Genomic DNA, 25,356 nt, shown 5'->3' with positions numbered 1-25,356 from the left:
TGTTTTCCGAAGTCGCCCAAAGTTTTCTCGTGATGCAACTTCAGGCAACTTTGGCAACCCCAGCAGAGACACATGTGGAGATTCGAGGAGAATAGTCGGCCAGCAACAAATCGCCTCTTCTTTGGGCAACTAATCTCCTCGAATCTCCACGTGTGTCTCTGCTGTGGTTGTCACCTGCCCGGTATTTTCCCGGCCTGGCCGGTAATGACGGCTGATCCCAATGTTATTAATAGGGAAAAAAGATAAATATATAGGAAGGCCAGTATTTTTTTCCTGAAAAGGTGACAACCCTAGAACCTGCCATTAAGGGCTCCCCTGCATTCAGTTCAAATGCAAATACAAATACAATTTATCAGTGCTTATCTGTAACTCCCCTTCAGCTGCCCTGCTGAAACGCTGAGCAATGCTTCTGCTCATTTATTTAATAGTGAGCAATGTCAATAGTATTTATATCAGAACCTGTCAAATTAACAAAAAAGACGGTGGCACCAATTTGACTTGTATTTGTGCATTATCATGCTTGGGTTACAGTAGATGCATGAGATACATAAAATGCTGGCGTTCTTATTTGCCAAAAACAAACCAAAAATGTAAATATTAATAGCCCCTGCCTTGTAGCAATGACTGACTGAAACAGACATGATACCATTAAGGTATACCATGATCCCATGTAGGTAAGTAAGGTTGCTACTGATCATTTACACCCAAGATGTGTCTTGACTTGACAGCAGTCGTTTTAACTAATACCTTAAATCAAATGAATCGGCGATATATGAAAGTAGTGCCAATCCACTCAGCACTAGTACAAAAATAGCAACTTAGTTGTAGTGCTAAACTAGCTCATGCACAAGATAAAAATGGACACACACGGGAGACAGATACTTCCTCTTACAGAAGTGATGTGAGCAAACATGTCTGGCTTCCACAAGAGCTAAAAATGAACAGGACGAAGAACCAAATACTTGCTGTAAATAGATCTTTATCTTGCTTGCTTACAAAATTCAAAACAATGGGGGGCTTAATTATGAACATATCTGTTCAAGTGCAGTTGCCAGCAGTTAGGATGTGTTCTTCCGTCTTCAAACATGTAGCAGACTGAGCAAAATACATTTCATGTGTTTCCTTTTACACCACCCAGTAGCCATATTTATTCAGGAGGCAAGTTAATTCTGGTTGAATTGTAATGATGGTGAATGCCATTTCTTGGCACAGCATTTTCTGTGCTGTTTGAAAATGCTGAAAGTTTACATAGAGATTTGTAATCACCTGAATTCAACACAACTTTATAACTGCACTGGATTTTATGCAGACATGCCTGGCATTTGGATCTGTAAGCATTTCATGGCTGTCTTTTGATAAATAGGCCCCTCAAGTTTCATCAGGAGATGTAGACTGAAACAGAACTAGTTCTATGGTGCAAAAATGATATCACAATCTGGTTCAAAGTGGCCATAGACTGGTTGTTTTTGTATGGCATCTTACAACTGAACAGATGGATACACGTGGCCATTTCTATTATGCCATTGGTTTGGGATGTCAGAAGGAAGAGGTGTTCTAATTCCACCTCCTCATCTGCCTCATTATCATTGACTTTCTCATATGGTGTCTGATGAAATGTCCATACAAGCATGATTTGAATGAGCCACCATTATACATGGTACATAGATATCGGATGGGATAGTCTAGCCAGCTGTAACGGACGGTGTCCCAAACCCATAACTAGCTCCAAGGTCCCGGTCTCGGCTCACTCTTCTGCCTATAGCAGCCACCTTTAGCTTCGAGAAGAGCCCTCCGCTAGTCAGATGCCACCAGGACTTAACGTGAGAGAACTAGGGAGAGAGTTCTGGGTGAGCATGGGAACCGAATATATAAGGAAGAGAGAGCTGACAGCGTAGTCGTGAAGCAAGCCGGGTCAAACCAACAGACAATGCGGTACCAAACAGAAGGAAGGAGCGTAGTCAAGGTCAAAAGCCAGGGTCAAAACCAATGGATGATGTACAGTACAAAATCATGATCCGAGAGAATAGTCAGTAAACAGGCAATGGTCAGGACAGGCAGCAAGTTTAGAATGGTCAGGGACAGACAAGGTCAAGAACAGACTGAACTGACTTGAATAGCACCCAGGAACTATGAGGAATAGACCTTTACGTAATGGACTGTAGCCCCTTTAATATATGAATTTCTCACCAATGGGCTATGACATCAGATGCGGACACTCGTCAAACCTGGAAATGGCGCCGGCACGCATCATTTGCAGTTTGACGCAGAGGAAAGAACACACGTGGACATCGATTCTGGATACTGATTGTATGGAAAATTATGTTAGGACACAATGGTTAACAGTATCAAAAACAGAAGATAAGTCCAGGAGAATGAGAATATAATTTGGCCTTGAAATCATATGCAACTCTACATAAGGCAGTCTCAGGGGAGTATGCAGGTCAAAAGCCAGACTGCATAGGGTTGAGCAGATTATTGGTGCAGAGAAAGTTAGTAATACGGGAAAAGATGAGATGTTCCAGAAGTTTAGAGGTTAGTTGTAAGAGAGAGACAGGTTCAGTGTAGTCTTTTTCAGAATGGACTTGACACAGGCCTGTTTGAATAACGAGGGGAAAGTAACAGGAGTTAGTGACGAATGTTAGTTATTGGCCCCATTAAGTTAAAGGACCAGTAAAAAATGTTTTTACATTAAACATATTGCTTCGAAGCACTTTTTAATAACAAATACATCATACAGACAAGTTCATGTAATAAGTACATTTTAAATAAATAACATTACCATGTACTTATAGGGCTCAGGTTACAGCGCCTCTTGTGATATCCTTCCATCAGCTTCCCCCATCTCCCCTGTGTATAATCTCAGCACTGCACTCTGCTTACAATGGAATCCAGACAGAGCAGGACATAAGAAAGCCTCCATCACCCATCCCTATCCATGAATTCCCACTAGAAACCCATTAATCACTGGGAAGGCAGGCTTCTTTACATGATACAGAATGCAGAAAATGGACTTCCAGTTTAAACCGGAAGTAAAGTGATTGCCACATCGCCTTTTTCATATTGCCCTATACATCAAGGTAATGTTATTTATTTAATAACTACCCATGGTATTGCAATCCCTGTACGATAGATATGTTAATAAAAGTGTTTAGAAGATATATTTGTAATGTGAAAAATTTGTTTAAGTAGACGATTAAAATAGATGCAAGTTATATTAAAAAGCAATTCACTCATACTTAAGAGGCTTATTTATTTAAGCTCGGATTTTAGTGGTTTTGGAGGAGTTTGTAACCACGACTAAACTCACAGGGGCTGATTTATCAACGCTGGGCAAATTTGCCCATGGTCTGTTACCTATAGCAACCAATCAGTGACTAGCTTTTTAAAGCCAGCTGCAAGAAGAACAATGAATGCAGCAATCTGATTGGTTGCTATAGGTAACAGCCCATGGGCAAATTTGCCCAGTGTTGATAAATCAGCCCCACAAACTCTAAAACCACGATTGTCATGGAATTTTTTAAAAGATCTAAATATAGAAAGTGCAGCAATGCACTATAAAATATGAAAACATTGAAACCTCATTTCTGACAATTCCTTGCAAAAAAAAATCCAAAAATCTCTTAAAGTCCGAAAAGATTAAAAGCGGTCCAATCAGATCAGCACACATTTATAAAGTGTTTTATAAATGTTTATATTTAGTATACAAAATACAGCATTTCTAGCCTTAGTCTATTTTAGACTTTACATGCCCTTTAAGGGGTATATAAACTAAACATAAAGATTGCATACAAATATACAGCCAATAGCAAAAATCTATAAGAGTAGGGTTGCCAACTGTCCGGTTTGACCTGGACAGCCCGGTATTTTGAAGGGCTGCCCGGGTCAAAACTTCCGGCCCAGTTTTCCAAATAAGGAAAACCGGGCAGGATTCCCTTGATTGACATGGCGATCGGGCAATCGCTGATCGACGCATCATAGCCCCGGCCCTGACGTTGCTGACGCTCATCTATGCCACTGCCACACCCCCTGATGTCACGGCCCTGTTCCCCTGCCCGGTCTCCACCGTTTCGAAAGGTGGCAACCCTATATAAGAGGTAAAAATGGCCCATGTGTAAAAATGCTTACGTCTGTACTTTACAAAACTTCGCCCCCCACAAAAAACACCTATTGGATTTTTTATAGACATAAACCTAAGGCAAATCCAAAAGGTACCTGCAAGCAAAAATATGAAAGAGGTATGAACCATAACATCACTGTACAATGGGTTTGACATCAGATCAGTGTATATCAGTGGTACAGGTATGGGACCTGTTATCCAGAATGCTCAGGACCTGGGTCTTTCTGGATAATGAATCTTTCCATAATTTAGATCTTCATACCCTAAGTCTACTAGATAATGTAATCATTAAATAAACCCAATAAGCTGGTTCTGTTTCCAATAAGGATTAATTTTTATGGGCGTACTGCTGAATTTAGCGTAGGCGCCGTTCTGAAGGCCTTAAATAGAGCCAAGAATCTTGTGCATAGAGTCACCATGACGTTATCAGTTTCAGCTGTTCCTTTTACAGCTGGAAATGAAATGATATCGTCTCACTTACTGTAAATATGAAATCTGATACAAGTATTTAAAACTATTTTTTTTTTTTTTGCAAATGATCCTTTCAGGTACATAATTTCATTAAGTGTCAGTAATCTCAGCAACTCTTTCTGTACGGGAAACTATCAACTATCATTATATTATGCTTAGAATGCTTATTTATTTATGTAGTCTCCTGTTTCCATACTAAACCTGTTTCTTAAAACGATGTGTAGCTTTATCTCTTTGCTTTCATCCCATTCATCATTGTGTTTGTATTAACCTAAAATTGTGCCTGGCAGAGAGGGAGACACGATGGGACTCACTGCACAGTACATGTATCTATTATCCGGAAACCCATTCTAGATATGCCATTTTTCATAATATCCGATTTAAGCTATTCGCCATTTTTGTCACATTGAATTCTTCTCTGTCATAAAGAACCTGTATATTATGCCTAATGTTACTTAAGTTCATATAAATACAAATTTATGGCTTAAAAGTCATACTGGGATTTTTTATTGTTTAGGGTAAGGGCACACGCTAGGATTCGGGGAGATTAGTCACCCAGAGACAAATCGCCTCTTCTTTGGGTTACTAATCTCCCAGAAAAGCCTTTCCGTCGGCTAGAATCTAAATCGCCAGCGGGATGGCAACCAGTGCGCTAAAACCAAGCGCTCCGAGTGCCATCACGCCAGAGATTTAGATTCTCTAACTTCACTCTTTGATAAAGATTTCACAAATTAGATCCCATACCTGTGCAAACATACTCTGGTGATGTGCAATATAATGGGTTGCACCTTTGTGTGACAAGGTTGATTTTAGGTGCCATGGGCTCCTGGGTGTCACACCTAGGTTTTTTTTCCAGTACATTTAGTACAATAGTTTTGGAACTGGAAAAACAAGTTTATTTTTTGGAACTTTATTCTTAATCAATTGTATGGATTTTTTTTCTTCAGTCATGAAAGCTCTGACCTTTCACTGTAAATTTAGCAGTTTTTATGTTATTCTTGTATATAATTATAACTATTCTAAAGAAACAACCCCAGTCCTATAAACACAAGAAAAATAACCTGATTTCACAATAAATTAGCAGAATTGTTTAACTAGAAAAGTATCTGTACCCCATGTACAAAAAAACATGTTAGGTCTTGAAAATAAGGTGGATGTCATTTTGGATAATAAAAGTACAATACAAATACAAATTAATGGAGAAATTAAGCTTAATAAAGAATTAGCCTAGAAATGTTATACATGATAGGGATACTGTTATGATTTTTATGGTTTAGTTTTTATTTCTAAATTACATAGTTACTACACTGCAAATATAAAAATTTATTCCTGGACCAAGAGGTACATTTTTTTACTTGTAATATCGGTGTGTAGGCAGCCATCTCAGGTCATTTTGCCTGATTCTGTGCATTCAGAAAAAGACAGCACTTCATGGTGGAACTGCTTTCTGGCAGGCTGTTGTTCCTCCTACTCAATGTAAAAGGAGTGGGACTTGGATTTTTACTATTCACTACTAGGTAGCTGTTATCTTGTGTCAGGGAGTTGGTTACCTTCCGATTGTTTTGTTAGGCTGCTGGGGGAGAAAGGGAGGGGATGCTATCACTCCAACTTGCAGTGCAGCAGTAAAAAAGTGACTGGAGCTTATCAGAGTACAAGTCACATGACTGGGGGCACCTATGAAACTGACAATACGTATGTCTAGCCCCATGCCAGATTTCAAAATTAAGTATTAAAAAATCTGTTTGCTCTGTTGAAGTTCTTCTGTTCAGTTCAGAAGTGCTGGAGCAGCACTATTAAATGATGCTATTACAGAATCCCTTTAAGGTGTACAAGTGTACCTCGCTGCTTGGAGCACAGGATAAAAATACTAGGCGCATTGTGCAGAAAGCTGTGTCAGGGGATGCAGTTCAGCAGAAAGAATCTCAAGGCTCACAGGATAATTGCATGCAAGCTGCCTTGCATGTTTATTGCGAATTGCAACGTTTCGGGGTCACGCCCCTTTCTCAAGCGTGACCCCGAAACGTTGCACTTCGCAATAAACATGCAAGGCAGCTTGCTTGCAATTATCCTGTGTGCCTTGGGATTCTTTCTGCTAGACTGGAGGCGGCCGATCCTCTACCTTCGTGCACCAGGTGTCGTTACTCTAATTTACTAAGGGTGTGCGAGAGCCATAGTTGCACTAACATAGGGGATGCAGTTCAACCATGTCCTTAGTGCTTGCCTACTTTTCAATACCGTAACTATCCAACGCGGGTCCCGGGTGCAGTGTGTGCAGCCAGATCCCCCTCCAAAAACGATAGTCGATGTTGGATTTGCGCACAAGCAAACTTCCGACTGGCCAGAGAGGGTGTGGGCTCTGATGCAATTGCACCCCCTGCACCTGATGGTGGTTCCACCACTGCTTGCTTTTTTTAGGCCCTAGTTCTCCTTTAAAAAGAATTTGGGCATATGTTTTTCACAATATTAATATGAGTAAAAGTTAAAAACTTGATAATTGTTGAATGCAACCTCATTTAATGCACTGCAAGGTATTTTCCTGTGGCTCAGGAAGTCTGTCTTGCTTTGTTCTGCAATAGGCTTAGAGGAAGGAAGGCATGGGTGATACCTTTTACTGTCAAAGCCTTATCTCATATACAGAGTGAGAGCAATACTTCCTGTCATTAATGTGTTATCCTTTTAGCCCCCACAAAAGCAATATGACAATACCACATCTTAATGCTGCACGTATAAAATACTATGTGGATCAAAGATGCCTTCAGTTCACAAAAAGCTACTTCAATGCACTTTAGTAAGGGCCGGAACTAGGGGTAGGCAAAAGAGGCACATGCCTAGGGCCCAGTGATATGGGCCTTGTCCCCCCACTGCTTGCTGGTTATTCACTGCACGCTACTGGGTTGTCCAATCATGGATGGCAGACAGGTTGGCTGGGACACAGGTCAATCATACACCTATTCACAGTGGCCGAGGGGTGAGAGCTGGCTTGTCTGGTTGCCTAAAGGTCCCCATAGACGCAAAGATTTCTCTTGCCGAACGACGGATTTTAGGAAAGACCGGCCAATCCTTCGAAATTATCGTGCGGTTAGTGGGATTCAAACGATCGTACATCTTACGATTTTTCGGCCGACATCTGTCAGAAAATTGATCGGCCAGGTTAAAAAATCTTTATCGATCCCAGTGCAATCTATCTATGTTTGCAGGGACATGCAGGCAGCTCCCCTTTATTTTCCTGGCAATATCGACTGAAATGGTCTTTTTAGTTGATGGACAATTCGTATGATCGTTTTGAGATAATCGTGGTCTCACGATGACGATCTTTTTAAAATCTTTACATCTATGGCCAGCTTAAGGCAGCTGGCCAGGTTGGCCGCCTTTGAAATCAATACACTTCCATACACTCTACTGTTGTAGGGTATAAAAAGAAATATTACTTACAAAGTATTCTCATTCTTACTCATATTCTTCAATACATTCTCACATATATTTTAGTTATAAAACAAATAGATATTATTTACCTCTGACAAATACATAAGCGCTGTATTGTTCATAGTATTCACCCATGACGGCCCGAAGAGTATATAAGCCTTCATCTTCTTTATTCAGGTGGGTAAGAGTCAGGGATGAATGTTCTCCACTCCAGTGCATGTTTCTCCATTTGGAAGGGGTGAGCAGAACTCCTGCACATTGGAAACAAATTATGATGTAGCTTCACAAAAACGTAAAACATAAATAGTAGTGCAGTTATTCTGTATTGGAGTATGAATGGTTATGAAACTCCTGTTTTATTTATTTAATAGAGCAATTTGTAACTCTTACAAATACTGACTTCAGGTGGATATACAGATAGAGACAAAGGTTGCTGCTAGAGAACATAGGGCCCAAAGTGGCCCTACTTAATGTGTTAATGTCATTTACATGAACCTATCAGCCTATCTGGCTTACTCGGATTTATAAAACCTATTTATTTAGATCACACAGCATCATATATGAATGGTTTCAGGCTAGCGCTACCCAAGAACCCTTTCATACATTGTGCGCTTGTTTCAGTAACAGGATCTATGCACACAAATATGCAATGCCCATAAGAGGACACCACTAAGGAGCAATGAATGTTGAGAGCCATAGACAATGAGATGTCTCATCTAATTAAAGACACAATATGTTAATTTGCAGTCAGTTCTACACCTGTCCCTCATTGTCAGCAGCATAACACATACGTCATCCTTAACTTGCCCTTTCCATTGTTTCCTACGTTGGATACATTGTTACTGTTATAACCCGAGACTTGATCTTGTGAAATGCTGATAATATTTATATTTATATCCAGAGATATATAAAACTTGACCTTTTTAAGACACCTGGCTGTATGCTCTCTCTCTCTGTACAGCTGTCACACAAATCTGTTCTGCCATTGTGCTTCATAATTGTTCATTATTGGGGACATTCACCTGGGCAACCCCTTTAAAATTAATTTTAAAGGGGTTGTTCACATTTGAGTTAACGTTTAGTATGACGCAGAGGATGATATTCTGATATAATATGCGATTGGTTTTCATTTTTATTATTTGTGGTTTTTGAGTTATTTAGCTTTTTCTTCGGCAGCTCTCCAGTTTGCAGATTCTGTAACCTGGTTGCTAGGGTCCAAATTACTCTAGCAACCACACATTGCTATAAATAAGAGACTGGGATACGAATAGGAGAGGCCTGAATAGAAAGATATGCAATAAATAGTGGAAAAATATTGAATTGGTAGCCTTGCAGAGCATTTGTTTTTTATATGGAGTCAGTGACTCCCATGTAAAAGCTGGAAAGAGTCAGAAATAATTTAAAAAACGAAGACCAATTGAAAAGTTGCTTAGAACTGGCTATTCTGCTACATACTAAAAGATATTGCAAAGGTAAACCACTCCTTTAAGTCTGTGTTTGGAGGTAACGGCACCACATTTTCATACAGGCTACTTGTTACTTGTTATTTCAGGGATTTCCTGCATGAGGCCCACTGGTTGTAGTTTAAATATTACTTACATGCTTTAGCATCAGCTGCAGGAATACGGGTTAAACATGCCTATATTACATACCTACTGTATAATACTTTATCTAATATATGTATATGTCTGATGAGAATATGTTGGAAAATATGTTAAATAGTAACCCTAGGAGGCTCCAGGCTGAGCATCCGTGACTCATGTCCTAATTAGAGGGATTGTTACTACCATCTATCTGAGGAGTCCATGGATCAGAGGATTCCAGGAGACACTATGTTTGCCCAGGAGCAGCAACTCATAGCAACCAATGAGATGTTTTATTTGAAACAGGTGACCAGTAAATGCTACCTTCTGATTGGGTGCTATGGGTTACAGCTCCTAGGCTCCTGTCTTTTATTGCATAACTAAGGGGCCAAAAAGTTAAACAATTTTTGGATACTTCGACCATCGAATAGGATACTACGACTTCAAATTTGCTTCGAAGTAAAAATCGTTCTAATATTCGACCATTCGATAGTCGAAGTACTGTCTCTTTAAAAATCCTTCAATTTCAATATTTCGCCAAATTAAAGCTACCGAATTGCTATATTAGCCTATGGGGACCTTCCAGTGCATTTTTTAAAGTTTTTGGCATTGAATAAAAATCCTTCGATCGATCGCTAAAAAATCGTTCGATTTGAAGGATTTAATCGTTCGTTCGTTCGATCGATTTTTATTCGATCGTTCGAATGCTATTTTAGCGCTAAATCCTTTGAATTCGATATTCAAATTCAAAGGATTTCAATTCGATGGCCGAATTTCGAGGGTTTTAACCCCTCGAAATTCGACCCTTGATAAATCTGCCCCTTAGTGTTGTAATTCAGAAACAGTTGAAGCAGGCACCTTATTTCATACAGTACGGAAAACAGAGTCGTTTTGGGCTCCAGTCCCTGAGGAGGATATTAATGCATTAGAGAGAGTGCAGAGACAAGTAACTAAACTAGTTAGAGGGATGGAGGATTTAAACGATGAGGGTAGACTGTCATGGTCGGGGTTGTTTTTTCTGGAGAAAAGGCTCCTATTTTAGGAGGCCTGATTCTTAACTGAAGGCAGGGAGGACTAAGCAGTGCCGAGCACAACTATATGGAAGTGCAAATATCATATTATGACTCGTTTACCTTCAGTGAAAGTGATTTTACATGCACAGCACTACAAGGAAAAGTGCAAGTCATAAATGAGCCCTTAGGTGTAGGTATTTTCTGTTCCACAAATATGTATAAATACTGTGTTTAGAAGGTTGTCTTTTCCAGTTGTACCTCAATTTTTTAACAATGGGTTGACTGAACTTTGGATACACAAGCAGGGCCAGATTTACATAGCAGGCGCGCCTAGTCCCGCTTTGTGCACATCGCACATTTTCAGCATCGGGTTTAGAGTACTGGGGATTGGTGCACAGGAATTTTTAAAAACTATTGTATCTCCTGCGAATCCCCGGTGCTTCAGAACCAATTTGGGTGTGATTGGGTAGTATGCCCGGGCCTTTGTGGCCTTTCCACAAATCCAGGCCTGTACACAAGCAGACATTTCACTTTGGGGGGCATTAATCCACACGAAAGAGATACTAATTTAACAAAAATTGTGGGCAATTGTGCTTTTGCAAGATATTGCATTTGTTGTATTTGCCATTTTCCTTGATTGTTATGTGTCTAACAAAAAAGCAATTGCGAAAAATAAAAAAAGTTAATTGTGTCACCAAAAAACCCATCAAAATGGCACAAAATCCAGTGCAAAATCGCTGCTTTTTTTAATAAATGTGTGCCTTAGTAGCCACGACATGAGGAGTGGGTCATATACATGATAATCACCCGACACACACACATCTGCTACTCAATACCAGAATGAATAAAAATGACCCATCATCCCTGCAAATCTGAGTGGCTCATAGAACTACAACATTTTAAAATGATTCTTCCCAACCATGAAAGAACAGTGACACATAGTGGCTAAAATTATTAACACTTTTTGGTTTCTATAGAAGTCATTTGTGAGATGATAGACAAAGTAATATCCAGCCATAGCCTATTTTTTTGCATTATTCAAGAAAATGTAATTGGTTTTAAAATGATTTAGTGAATGATTGATTTTCAAATAAGTATCTATTTGGCTGTTTATATTCTCTGCTACAATGTTTCAAGAGTCAAAAGAGAACCAAAATGGATAAACAAATAGAAAGAAGAGGTTGAAAAAAGACACGCCCATTGGGTTCATTTTTTTATCTAACTAAATTATAGTTGAAGGCATAAAAATGCATTATTTGCATCATAGGGGGTAAAAAAGTTTTTCCCCTGAATCAACTTTGTTCTGAGAGTTAATTCAGTAAATATGCATTTTCTCACTTTTGGCCTTGTTATTCTGTACATTGTGAAAAAGAACTTATTAAGCACAGTCACTTTTTTCAGAGTCCCCTGTAACCATATTATCTTCACGTGTTAATGGAACTGACATTCTTCAACGTTCCACTTTGTACTACCGATTTCCTTTAAAAAATGTGGTGGATTAGTCCTTGCAAGTGAAGCAACCTTTCCTTGTTTTCTATTTTTCTTGATCGCTGATTTACAACATTTCTAGTATTTATAGGTTCTAGAAAAGTATCTTTTCCATGTTTCTTTTTTTAGCTGAAAGCCTAATGTCCCAATCTACTTGTTGAAGGAACAAACTAAACATACTCTAGATTGATGAGTCTTCCTTGATCAATGTAAGATTCTGTTTTGCAACAAACATTAAAGGAGATAATATTATGGTCATAATAATAACAGTACTGGCTGTGTGATTGCTCCAGCCAATATCTAATTATCAAAATACTTTTTATTACAATTGCAAAACAACGTTAATTACTTTAATAATATCTAATGAATGTATACTGGAATTATTTTAGGATTACATTTTTTTATCACCATGTAAAAAGAGTTTTTGGTTAAGGGTCAGAATATACAACTTTTTTTGTATCACAGCTTCTATAATGCAAATGAAACCTCCCTGGCCATGTTGGCTTTCCTGAGTGGCTTTAACAATAAGACTGCAAAAGGTAGAAAAAATCGGTTATATACTTACCGTTCTTGTACCATTGAACCTCAGGTTGAAAGCGTTTGATTTTAGGATGAATGATGACTTTAGACCCCAAGCTCAGCGTCTCACCCTCTTTGCCAAATGACACTCCAAACGAGTCAACAAAATAAATCTCAAATTTGGAAGCAAAGCCGTATGGAGTGACACTAACTGTAAAGGCCAAGATAGGCAAGAATGGAAAAATGACATTGCAAATATATGTATATACATTTTAAAAACTTTAAATAAAAAATAGCATATTCAAAGGTATCAGATTAGCCTACATACTGTAATTAGTCGGCAACAGTTTGGTAATATCTAGAGTATGATGAAGCTGCTATTTACAATTTAGTATTATATATTAGCCTTAACTTATAAAGGGACAAGTCATATCAACATTATCGCTGTGCCACACACTGTTTCAGTAGATATGCCACTTACAGCTGAATGGTGTACTCTTGGGTGGGAAATCGCTGAGATCCAGTTCTCCTTTGTACCCTGTTGGAGGCAAAATTTTATATATAAATCCACTATAGGAACCAGTTTCAGGACAAAAATGTTAACAATGAATTGGGAAAAAGGAGTCCTGCAAACCTACTCTTTACCACAATGGAGGCATATGCTGAATTCTCTCCTTTTACGTTCATAGCCGAGGCATGATACTGAGCTGTGTCTTCAAAATCACATCTGTGGGGACATTTCAAGTGTCAGTTGTTGCTACTCTGTGAACCCTGTCCCATGCAAATCATAATTAATACTTTCCCAAATGAGCAAAGCTAATTTGTAAGATCATAAATGAAACCAGAGATAGTTGACAGTCTTTACTGTAGTAGGACTGTTACTCCCACCATTCTTGCCCACTTATATTATAGAGGCTGCTGAGAGCTGAAGTTCTGCGACAATTATGGCTATACTCGCCCTTTAGTAATTACACTCCTGTCAATATAAAAGGGGCACCTGTTTAATTAATCAAGCTTATTAATTCATTAAGCTTGATAGCTACCGGTGTTGGTCTGAAACATTGCTGGGGCCCAGCCAGAACCCTTAAAAGGGACCTGTCACCCTAAAAAAATCTATTTTATCACATTAGTCAAGCAAAATGAACTTTAATTGCACTATATAAATTATTTCAATCTTGTTTCCTTGGGTATGGGAACTCATAATTATAGCAAGGAGATAGAAGCCATTTTGTAGACACTGTTATTAAGGCAAGCCTTACATTATCTCAAAATCTTATTGTTGCACCAGAATGGGGGACCTGATGTCCATCCCCATGAACTAAATGGTAAAGAGAATGGGGGAATGTGTGAAGAGCAGTGACATCTAGGAAGTGCTGAATGGAAAGTGAAAGTAATTGTCTGCCCCGCCTCTATGCCTAAGGCATAGAGGAGGGGCAGGCAATATTTGATTGACAGCTGAAATTCTTAAATGAGTTTACAACAACTATGAATGCTTTAATAAAAAAAAGAATTTGGATTTCATGTTTAATTTGAAAAGGACTTTTATTATACAGCTTTTTATGTCTGGGTGACAAGTACCCTTTAATTCAATAAAGGCTTTTAAAGAAGATTACCTTTTTGATGGTGCGGTCTAATACTATTAAACAATAGAAGTCATCCATAGTACTGACAAATCTGCCAATCCATACTACAGATGTACAACAGAGCAAATGCAATTCCCAGCTATTTATTTAATAGTGTGCCTTGGCTTCTACAGTACATGTGTATAATACTTTCAGTTATTGGGCTTGATGTTTAATGCTGGATTGTATGAGAAGCCTGACTTCACAATAGACTTGTATGACAGGGTAGTGATCATGGCAGCAGGAATTATTCTCTGTATTTCCCTCCCAGTGCCAGCTGTAAAATGTTAATTTGGGATCCGCTATGTTTTAATTTCTAAACCATTGTGACAGATTTTCCAGGAATTTATTATGGGCCTATAAATAGAAGAGGAATTTGGCAGACACAGGGACATGTAAACCACAAAACCCTTGCTAGGAGATTGGGCTATTACAATAGAGCTTAGCACTTGATAACGAATAACTTTATTTTATAGTATGATTCTCCTCAATGAGACAAATTATATGTTTATTGTGGTCCAAACTATATACTCACAAATAAGAACAGTGGTGTATATACAGGTGTGTATATATATATATATATATATATATATATATATATATATATTTTATGTGTATACATGCAACAGACGTGTAGAGTTCTTGGAAATAATAAGAAGTAGAGACCTATGTTAGCAGCAGTATTGATTTCACCTAGCAGTATAAGTTGTTGACAGGGCTACATTGGAAGTACATTGGAAATAGGCTTTCACCCTTAGAATGATGTTAGAAATGTTATTGGCTAAGTTAAATTGCCCTTTCAAATAATACTATTTTCTAACACTGCATTATTGGTATCTAATATGCTGCCCTACCCTACTGCTGAACTACAACCACTAGCATCACACCAATGAAATATTTATGGGCCTTAAACTACCTATTATGCTATGTACAATGAGATTTGGCAGAAAAATTGTGTACACTGTGTACAATAAATGGTGAATTTAGCATGTTGTGTTTTTTGTTACCCTGTGTGAATGTCAGATTTAACGCCATTATTGTATATAACTTAAGACCTTTATAAGTTGATCTAATAAAAAACCACAACATTTTAAATGGTGAAACTTCGTCATATGTGGCAAATTTTGTCACCATTTTTGTACCACATATTAAAGCTGCCCCTTAGTATTATTATGCTCATTTATATAGCAAAAAATGTACTCCCTAGTCTAAAATAAAAGGATAGTATAAGTCACCAAGGAGTTCCATAACCATATAAAGGTACACTGTGCATTTATACAGCTCATGGAGCTCTGAGGTGACTTTTAATACGTTTAGGATCTGTTATCCAGAAAGCTCTGAATTACAGGAAGGTTGTCTCCCATACACTCTATTTTAATAGAAAAATTTAGAAAATGTTTTTTAAAAAATTATTTATTTTTTTCTCTGTAATAATAAAACAGTACTAAGATATAATTAATCCTTATTGGAGGTTTATTTCATTTTTAAGCAGACTTACGGTATGCAGATCCAAATTACAGAAACATCCCTTATCCCAGGTCTTGAACATTCTGGATAACAGGTCTCATACCTGTATCCCCATATTTTACAACAGGGGGTACATTTTTTATTATTATACACAAGTTTTAGTCTGAAATGACATCACGAAGCACCGATTATAACCAATGACATCACTAAGCACCATTTTTAAGGATATAATTTACAGGATATTCATGGCTATTGCGTAGTATATACATATTCTGCAGAACTTTACAGAGATAGTGCCCTAGATTTTAAGTGGAGATAAAATCTTTGTTTGGAAGTGTGGGAGGAAGGCGGAACAGCCAGAGAAAACCCATCCAAGCATAAGGGGAACCTACGCATTTTGAACAATAAGCTAAGCATTTCAAGAGTCTTACCTCCATATGTAATAAAAGGCACTAAGTTTGCCCAGGAGCAGTAACCTATAGCAACCAATAAGATGTTTGCATTTAAACAGGTGACCACTAAATTCTACCTGCTGATTGGTTGCTATGGGTTACCGACCTTGGGCAAACTTAGTGCCTTTTGTTACATAATCCCAATAGGGTGCAAGTACCTTTAATAAATGGCATCAGTATGCTCAACAAGTGTGTCCATTTTTAAATGACCACAATTGCCACTACAGGCAAAAATGAGACCTAATGTTCCCTCTCTCGGTGGGAATTCACATAAACTGTCTCTTTAGTAAGGAATTCCTCAGCATGCTGCCTGTAAAACTTGCATTTCTTACACTCCATGAATGTTCTCTTGTAACCTTCACTCTCTTACCAAAGAAAAGTTAATATACACAATTTATGTAGAATTTGTAAGTTGGAACATGAATTCTCTTTATAAATTGTTGCTGTTTCTAATAAAACTTTTTTATTAATTAGCCCCTACTAAAGGTGGGTCCTAACATGATATATACAAAGTTTCAGTTTGAACCCCTATAATCCCTAGAAGTAAACAAGAGTTTTATAAACAGTAACATTAGTCTTTGCAGCCACTTATGTTTCACTGAGTGCTCCAGCCAAGCTTGTCATCTCCTATTATTCCTAGATACTTTCCTATTGCCGACTTGTTGTGGGCTTTTCATCTATTATTAGCTAGCTTGCTGCTTCTTCCAAGGTACTTTACATAAATACCCAGCTCCATCTGCCACCTGCCCTTCTGTCACGAGCAAATGTCAGACTCTTGTTTTGCTACTTGTTGCATCTGTAACTTGTCTCTCTCTCACTCACTTGAATATCTCCAGGGAGTGAATTCCATATCCACCTTCAATCTTGTACTTCTCGGGGTGAGTCTGGGTATCTATGGGCACGTTGTTTTTGTACCTGGAAGAGGAAAATGTTATTGTGTTTAAACTGGCATTAGAATATCTTCACTCATCTGCCAGTCTATCATTGAATCCACTGCCTAGCTGCTAAGGTAATTGGATTCTAGCAACCATATACAGTAACTGCTGAAATTACAAAGTGAAGCAAAAAAAACAAAACAAAGACCAAATGCACATTGCCTCTGAATATCACTGTGTATGTCAATTAATGATTAAATGTGCATTAGGTACATGGGGTCCATGTGGTTTGGTCACAAAAAGTAGCTTCTTAGTGGCTGGCGTCCTAGAGGAATGTAGGATCTAATGCTCACAGAATACTTTATGCTTCTTTGAGTTCCTAAAGTAAAATACTTTACAACAGTAGCTGATGCCAATATAGAAGGCACAAGGCACAAAGCACCCTCCTTTGGGGAATAGCTTATAGGGGAGCATTCAGTGTCAAGTGTAGTAAGAATAGGGGTTAACTTAGCCAGGAAAATGGGGGTCCAGGTGCTCAATCCCCAGACCTTCAGCTCCTGGAGGAAAATAGTATGCAAGTAGATAATGAAGAGCTGGCACATACCAGACCACATTCCTAAAATTGATGTAGTTAAAAAAAAGTATTTATTTAGCAATTTAACATCACAGCAAAGCCTTTGGCGTTTCGTCCCTTAGGGGCACTTAGTCATAGGCTAAGACTAAGTGCCCCTAAGGCATGAAACTTGTAAGGCTTTGCTGTGACGTTTTTTGCTAAATAAATACATTTCTGACTACATCAACTTAAGGAGTGTGGTCTGGTATGTGCCAGCTCTTCATTATCTACTTGCACCCTCCTTTGGGGACTTTGCCAAACAAATGGATCTTATAATTAATGTATGGCAGCCTTAATGGAGAACTAAACCCTGAAAATGAATAAGGCTAGAGTATACTAGTAATGAGTTGGGCCTTCAAAGTTAGCACATGAGTTTCCCATTTTGAATTTTGTCTGGAGTGTCTGCAATAAGTACCTGCTCAGTGTGCTCTGAGCAGCGGTTGAAAAGCTAAGCTTAGGGGTTATCGCAAATATCAAACAGAAAATTAGGTTTTTCCTGTCATAAAAGCGGATGCTACAGGGCTGATTATTACCTTCTGATACTAATTGTTCTGGATTCTGAGCTGCCATGTACCAATAATTATTTATTAATCAGCCTCAGCCTCATATTGTGACGCATATATTATATATGTATATTAAGTATCTTGTGTGTAGGTCCCTAAAGGTGGCCATACACGGAGAGATCCGCTCGTTTGGCAATCTCGTCAAATGAGTGGATCTCTCCCCGATATGTCCACCTTGAGGTGGGCAATATTGGGCTGATCTGATCATGGGCCCTAGGGCCCAACGATCGGATCCTAACGATGGCTAACGGGCAGTCGGATCGCGGGACCCCATCAACGAACAGATGCGGCCGCGATCCAATGGGATTTTTAGTCCCGTCCGATCAACATCTGGCCGACTTTCGGACAGATATTGATCGGGGAAGCCCGTTCGGCAGCTTTTATCGGCCTGTGTATGGCCACCTTAAGCTCAGTAACTGAAGCATAGAGCAGAAAGTAAATGGGACCTACATGTCATATTTGGAGGCACAGATCTTACTAAAGTGCTGTGGTTTCTTTGGGCTAGTACAAAAGCCCAAAACATGATGTACAACATTTTTGCCCTACTTCTTTAGTTAAACTTTAGTTATCCTTTAAGGGTCATCCAAGGATACGCTCACTCCTTACTTTTGCATTTGAGCAGAACATTTATATTTACACACAAATGTTTTTGCTGCCTACTCCAGACCCCTAAATTTATCTTGATAGTGGCAGAAGGAAACTGCAAACTTTTTCTCCCCTTGGCAGCTTAAAGAAGTTAAGAGATTCTGGAAGTTTAAGAAATGTAGAATGGACATTCTTGCTTCAGTATAACAGAAGGTTACAATACAAGTTTTTCCCCCCACAGATTATTTAACTAATTTTAGATACCACTGAATTTAACTTGTCTTAATTCTTGAAAAATATTCAGTGATGTATTGAAACAATGACATGATTTGAGGTAAAAAAAAAATTAATTCAGTAACATTAACAATAATTTTTGTAATAATTCCAGTAAAATAAATATTCTTTACATATCCCATTTCCCTTGGGAACATACCATGTGACACGGGGCTCAGGCCAGCCACTCACTGTGCAGTGAAGTTTGATACTTTGCGTCTCCCAGATTGTATGGGAACGGGGCTTGATGATAAATATGGGAGCGTGTAAAAGCATATCTTCGTTTATCTTTCTGTGAAATTCCTCGGTGTCATCTAACTGAAACGATACATGTTACAGTGATCATGGATCTATTAATAGACGCAACATAGAAATGTAATGGTTTAGTTATTTGGCATAAGCACGAAATACAGAGAAAGTGACAAAGGATGATATGTGGGTTACAGAAAGTGTTAGCATTACCGATATAGCCTAAAGTTGATAGGGCAAACATATCTAGCACAGGTATTGAGGCTTTCTGAAGCAAGAGCGATGTCACTGTTGCACATATTCCTTATTGTCACTGTCTATTTCTGAACATATGGATGTGGAGGCTGCAGTTGCCAGTGCAGGGAATGTAGGTCCTCTACATACATTTGCGGAATAAAAATGGGGTGCCTACAGCTGACTGTCGTTCATGCTCTTCCGCTACAGGCATCCCATTTTGAGCTGTTTATAAGAAATTAAAATTTTGGCCCAGTTTGGCATACCAAGCAAAAGAAACTGCTGCAGCTATGTAGTAAAAATGGACTGCACCTCACCTACATGGGTATATATTATAAACCTTATGTTTTTTTTGCATGCTTTATGGCAGTGCTGTCCAACTGGCAACCCACACCGCCCCACTTGTGTGGCCCTACATTAGGGTAAGGGCGACTTCGGAATACAAAGCTCCACGTGTGCCATGCCGCAGGCGTTTTTTCATTATACCCGGCGGAAGACAGGGGGAAGCTGTTCGAAGAGATTAAATCTCCCTGAATCGCCAGGTGTGCCCTTACCCTTAAAGTTTGGCTGCTTTGATTGCCTCCCTTTGTGAAAGGTTTAAAAGGTCCACTGCATTGTTCTCTTGTCTCAGGCTGTAAAAGCCCTGCATTGTTCATACCTTTAAGACCCCAGTATTGTTCACACCTGTAAGGATTTTCATTTGTTCACACCTATAAGACCCTGCACTGATCATACCTCAGATGGTCAGTGCCCACATTGTTCGCTCCTCAGACTGTAGTAGCAGCACTGGAATTGTCACTCTACCTACTGCTCATCTTAGGGCAGAGACACACACTCAGAATCGAGGAGATTTAGTCGCCCCACAATGTTTGTATCACAAGTTATTTCAGTGAATGGCTTGTTTCTATAAAAAAGCAAGACTGAAGGCAATGCTTGCTTTAAGTTATCTATATATTATTATTATTATACACATACCCCCATATGTAATAAAAGGTACTAAGTTTGCCCAGCAGCAGTAACCAATAAGATATTTGCATTTAAACAGGAGACTAGTGAATTTATTCACCAGCCATGGATTTGCGGCAAAATCCGATTTTCACCATGTGCGAATTTGTTCACGAAACTCCCGCGAAAATATGCAGCAGAAAAATTTGCAGAGAAAAAATGGGCATAGGAAAAAACGCCCATTGACTTTAATGCATTTGGACAACACAAAGTCACCATAAGAAAAATGCCCTTTGACTTGAATGCATTTGGTGCGAGAAAAAGTTGCCGTTTTGCAAATTTGTTCACAGTTTTGCAAATTTTTCGGTGAATCAAAACAGGACAGATACGCTCATCATTACAGGTGACCAACATGCTGATTGGTTGCTATGGGTTACTGCTCTTGGGCAAACTTTATGTCTAATATTACATAACCCCAATAATGCTTAAAATCCGATCCTGCAGTTTATTTATTGTTCAGTAGGATGATTGGTTCTGAAAGTATATCAACTATGGGATGTTGGTTTGTTGTCTATAAGATTTTTATGATAAGTCGTTTTGGTGCGGGGGATTATTATTATTAGCTGACTATGCAATGACATGACTCAGGGTAAAGATATTTCAGTGCGCAAGTCTGATCAGTGACTTACAGAGGGTAGAGTTGCACAGAGAAAGAATTGCCACTGTGTGATGTGGCAATTATTTTAACATAGATTACATAGAAGATACAACTTCTCACTCCATACTTGGGGGCATTGCAGTTACACAAGCTCCTAGGGAAAGTGCCTGAATCCATGTCTGAGCCCTGACAGCCACAGAGAACTGGTAAGCTGAACTCGAATGTAGGGCACCAAAACCAACAAGCTATAACTTGGTTTCATGTTACAGTTTTCTTTAGTCTTAAGGTGGCCATACACGGGCCGATAAAAGCTGCCGACAGACCGAGTCGGCAGCTTATTGGCCCGTGTATGGGGGCCCCCGACGGGCTTCCCCGATCGAGATCTATCTCGATCGGATGGGGTTAAAAATCCCGTCGGATCGCGGCCGCATCTGTTCGTTGATGGGGTCCCGCGATCCGACCGCCCGTTTGCGAACGTGAAGGATCCGATCGTTGGGCCCTAGGGCCCACGATCGGATCAGCCCGATATTGCCCACCTCAAGGTGGGCATATCGGAGGGAGATCCACTCGTTTGGCGACAACGCCAAATGAGCGGATCTATCCATGTATGGCCACCTTAACTGTGATATAATTACATCAGCATTGGCCATACAGCTGGTTCCATATTCTTCCCAAAGACAGCAGTAAGACATATGTACAATGTACATTGGGTGTCAATTAAACAACATTGTTTTGTACTGGGATTTAACATTTAATTCATGAAATAAATCAAATGGTTTATATTCATTTATCAAATTATTTCTGTTGTTCACTGAAGACTTAAACCAAAAGTATTGTTTAGTAGCAGTGAATGCTATTTATATTACAGATTATTAAATTACCGTCTTTTTCAGCGCAAGTCGCTCAGCCTTTTCCCTTATCTCGACACTTCTTGATTTTTTCTGGTAGTGTTCTGAATGTTCTGATAATGAAGAAGTAGCTCTTGACATACTTATTCCTTCTCCAGTGGCAAACAGATTCCTTCTCGCTACGTAACCTGCAGTCTCCTTAATTCTCTGTTCTTCAGTATCAGTTATTCCACTCATGTATTCATGACTAGAGAGGAACAAATGGGATTTTCAAATAAACAAAATAAGACTAGCTAAGGTCAAGTTCCTTAGAGATTTATGTATTTTATATTGCCATGGCAGTGATGTAACAGAAAAAAGCCCCAGAATTGTGATATGCCCTCTCCCAATATATATGATATAGAAATACCACTGGATTACCTCCAAAAAGGTATTTGATGATGATCAAATCAGACCCATTCCCTCCAGCCACTGTGTCAACATTTCCCTTGTATTTCCTAATACTGAAGCCTAACCATTATTAGGCATGCTAATTCTTTATTATACAATACTAAAACAAATTATTGAGAAAATAAGGTACATCACATGCAAAAAGCATTTTTTTTCAACAAGTTCATAATCATAAAACTGCCAAGCTATCATAACCATGTCAAGGTAAAACTATCTACAAGACTAATTCCAATCTTGACCAATACTTTGGTCCTACAGGTTGATCTCAGTGGAAGTGTGGCTTTTATATGAGACACATCTCCAACAAAAAAAAGGGTTTTAATTACAAGATCATGATTATAAGGTTGGTAAACCACAAGATACACATTAACCCAATGACCATATGGTGGTCCTAACTATTTGTGAATATGTAGCCACTTGCATTGAATGAATAAACATTTGACAATGGGATGTACATACCATCCTACACACACTTTGCATGGAAGAACAGAACAAGAAAATGAAGATCTTTTCAAAGAGCTGGAACACCTTTATGACATCATGTTATTATAAATAAATTTAGTTCTCTTTTATTCTGAGGACACAGTCTATATGACATTTGATATTATTACAAGCTACCATATGCTTTTATAAATGTAGCCAAGACCTATTTTATAATCATGTTTTTGTTATGTTGGGATATTCCCCGTGTTAGATGGCCTCTCCCTATGCCTTATGTCCAGAAATCAAATGTGCAGGTGTTTAAGTCACAAGACTATTTCAGGACTAAAAAAAAATACACCCTGTCCTAGAAAACAGAAGATATATCTAAAAGGATAAGCTCATACAATGCCTGGGGGTATTGTATCATGTTCAATAACATGGAAATTAGGAGATGTGCATTATTTAATATACCTTTAAAAATATTGTTTTGTTGTGTAGCTATGTACATATGTGTATACTAACATTATCGTGAAGACGGCTATTAAGAGAAGGGTATACCCTTTTTCCACCCTTTAACAGAAATGATAGATGCCACCATACTTATATGATGACCACAAAGCACTCCTTTATAGAGATCCCATGCCAACTGCAACTTGTGTTGGAGTGTAAAAACAAAACAGCATTAATTTAAAGGAAAAACAAGAATAAGATTGGTGCAGCCCCTAGCCATGCTTGGTTAAGGGGATAGTGCTTCCTTTGCTACGAGACTGATAGAAATGGCAGTGAAATGCTATCCTGCTGTTACATAACTTGAGATGTATAGCTTGGCAATGTTACTAGGGCACATGGCATTAAAAGTCACTGAGATTGAATACCCAGGCTAAAATTAAATATAAAACATACTTACCGTCCTCTAAATAAAGGAACCACATAGTCAACGTCTTCATTCTCTTTGTCTTCAAATGGGATTACATGTTTTGATCTTTTTGCCCTGGGACTTAGCTTTTGTGATCTATCTTCTCTCATTGTGTAAGATGACTTGAGGCTAAAGATAAACCCACATACATATTAACAAATCACAGTGCCAATACCACAAGACCATTTAAGTTTATTTTACGCATAGTCTCAAAACTGTCCATTATAACCACTTTTAATGATGTCCTTAGCACTAGAGGGTTCTTACAGCTAAACATTTAATGTACTGAGCTTGGTTCAGTATTTCTGAAAAAGGATTCACCCTTGTGTGCCTGTTGGTAAAACTGCATATACAAGAAAGCTGTAGAAATATTTTCCAGCAGCTAATATAATGCAAACATGATTTAAACCTGTTCAGAACTTAATTTGCTGAACTCCTAAATGCATTAAAAAGGGAAAATTGTTTTTGGGAAGATATACATGGTTTCTGTAATTTACCCTCTGTAATATTAAAGTTCTGAGAATTCTACTACACAATAGAAAACAAAAGTAAGTTCTTATTGGCTGATATGGGTAACTGCACTAATGAATGCTTTTTGCAGTGTTAAGGTGGCCATACATGGATAGATCCGCTCGTTTGGCGATGTCGCCAAACGAGCGGATCTCCCTCCGATATGCCCACCTTGAGGTGGGCAATATCGGGCAGATCCGATCGTGGGCCCTAGGGCCCAACGATCGGATCCTAGCATTCGGTAAACGGGCGGTCGGATCGCGGGACCGCATCAACGAACAGATGCGGCCGCGATCCGACGGGATTTTCTGTCCCATCCGATCGAGATCTGGCCGACTTTCGGCCAGATCTCGATCGGGGAAGCCCGTCGGGGGCCCCCATACACGGGCCAATAAGCTGCCGACACAGTCTGTCGGCAGCTTTTATCGGCCCGTGTATGGCCACCTTTAGGGTGGTGATCATGGGTTCTGCATTTGGGCAATTACCTGGGATCAGTGTTTTATATTCTGCAATTTAAACAAAAGTGAAGGGGCAAGTATTGTCAGGCACTTTATCACTCATAGGGGGAAAAAAGTACCCTGTGTGTTAGGACCCTAAGTCCATGGTGGGCTTTGTCCAGTGCTTTAAAGGTTAAAGGACAAGGAATGTTAGAGCTGTCTCAAGTTGAGCTGGCACACCTTTTCTTTCACAACTGCACCAGTCTGTGATTTTCCTCTGCCTCTGCCTTCCCAGTACAGAATCAACAAAGAATTTATCTTCCATTCATGCACTTGCTTAAGGGTGGCATGGAGAATGCTGTGACACGTGATACTAGAAGTGTATGGTGGTGAACCGCTAAGAAAAAAGTATCCCAGGTTGGTGCACATTTTGTCGATGATTTGTAATTATACAAATGAAAATACACGGACACGGCATCCCCGGCATTGCAGTTAAAATTAGTAAATCACAATATTTGTTTATGATTTAACAAACTTAGAGCAGAGTTTGGAAGAGTTTTGGAAGAATTTAGAATCGGAATTGTTCTCAAAGCTAGAGGGAACGAATGAGCTGCTTTTATGA

At 38.9% G+C, this 25,356-nt stretch overlaps 1 protein-coding gene across 5 annotated transcripts in view; it reads right to left on the bottom strand.

The window, feature by feature from the left end:
* Window positions 1-25,356, bottom strand: part of myom1.S (myomesin 1 S homeolog) — an 89,201-nt gene that overhangs the window by 52,048 nt on the left and 11,797 nt on the right. For all 5 annotated transcript variants that reach the window (XM_041567839.1, XM_041567836.1, XM_018224183.2 and 2 more), the window contains 8 exons: window positions 23,779-23,916; window positions 22,032-22,245; window positions 19,225-19,382; window positions 16,978-17,070; window positions 13,253-13,341; window positions 13,096-13,152; window positions 12,661-12,825; window positions 8,101-8,262 (listed from right to left, as the gene is read on the bottom strand). In XM_041567839.1, the coding sequence (XP_041423773.1) occupies window positions 8,101-8,262; window positions 12,661-12,825; window positions 13,096-13,152; window positions 13,253-13,341; window positions 16,978-17,070; window positions 19,225-19,382; window positions 22,032-22,245; window positions 23,779-23,897 (1,057 nt within the window). In that variant the 5' untranslated portion in view covers window positions 23,898-23,916. The remainder of the gene's footprint in view (window positions 1-8,100; window positions 8,263-12,660; window positions 12,826-13,095; window positions 13,153-13,252; window positions 13,342-16,977; window positions 17,071-19,224; window positions 19,383-22,031; window positions 22,246-23,778; window positions 23,917-25,356) is intronic.

Source organism: Xenopus laevis, chromosome 6S (genome assembly GCF_017654675.1).
Source record: "Xenopus laevis strain J_2021 chromosome 6S, Xenopus_laevis_v10.1, whole genome shotgun sequence".
Lineage (NCBI taxonomy): Eukaryota > Metazoa > Chordata > Amphibia > Anura > Pipidae > Xenopus > Xenopus laevis.
This window is presented reverse-complemented; position numbering and strand designations above follow the sequence as displayed.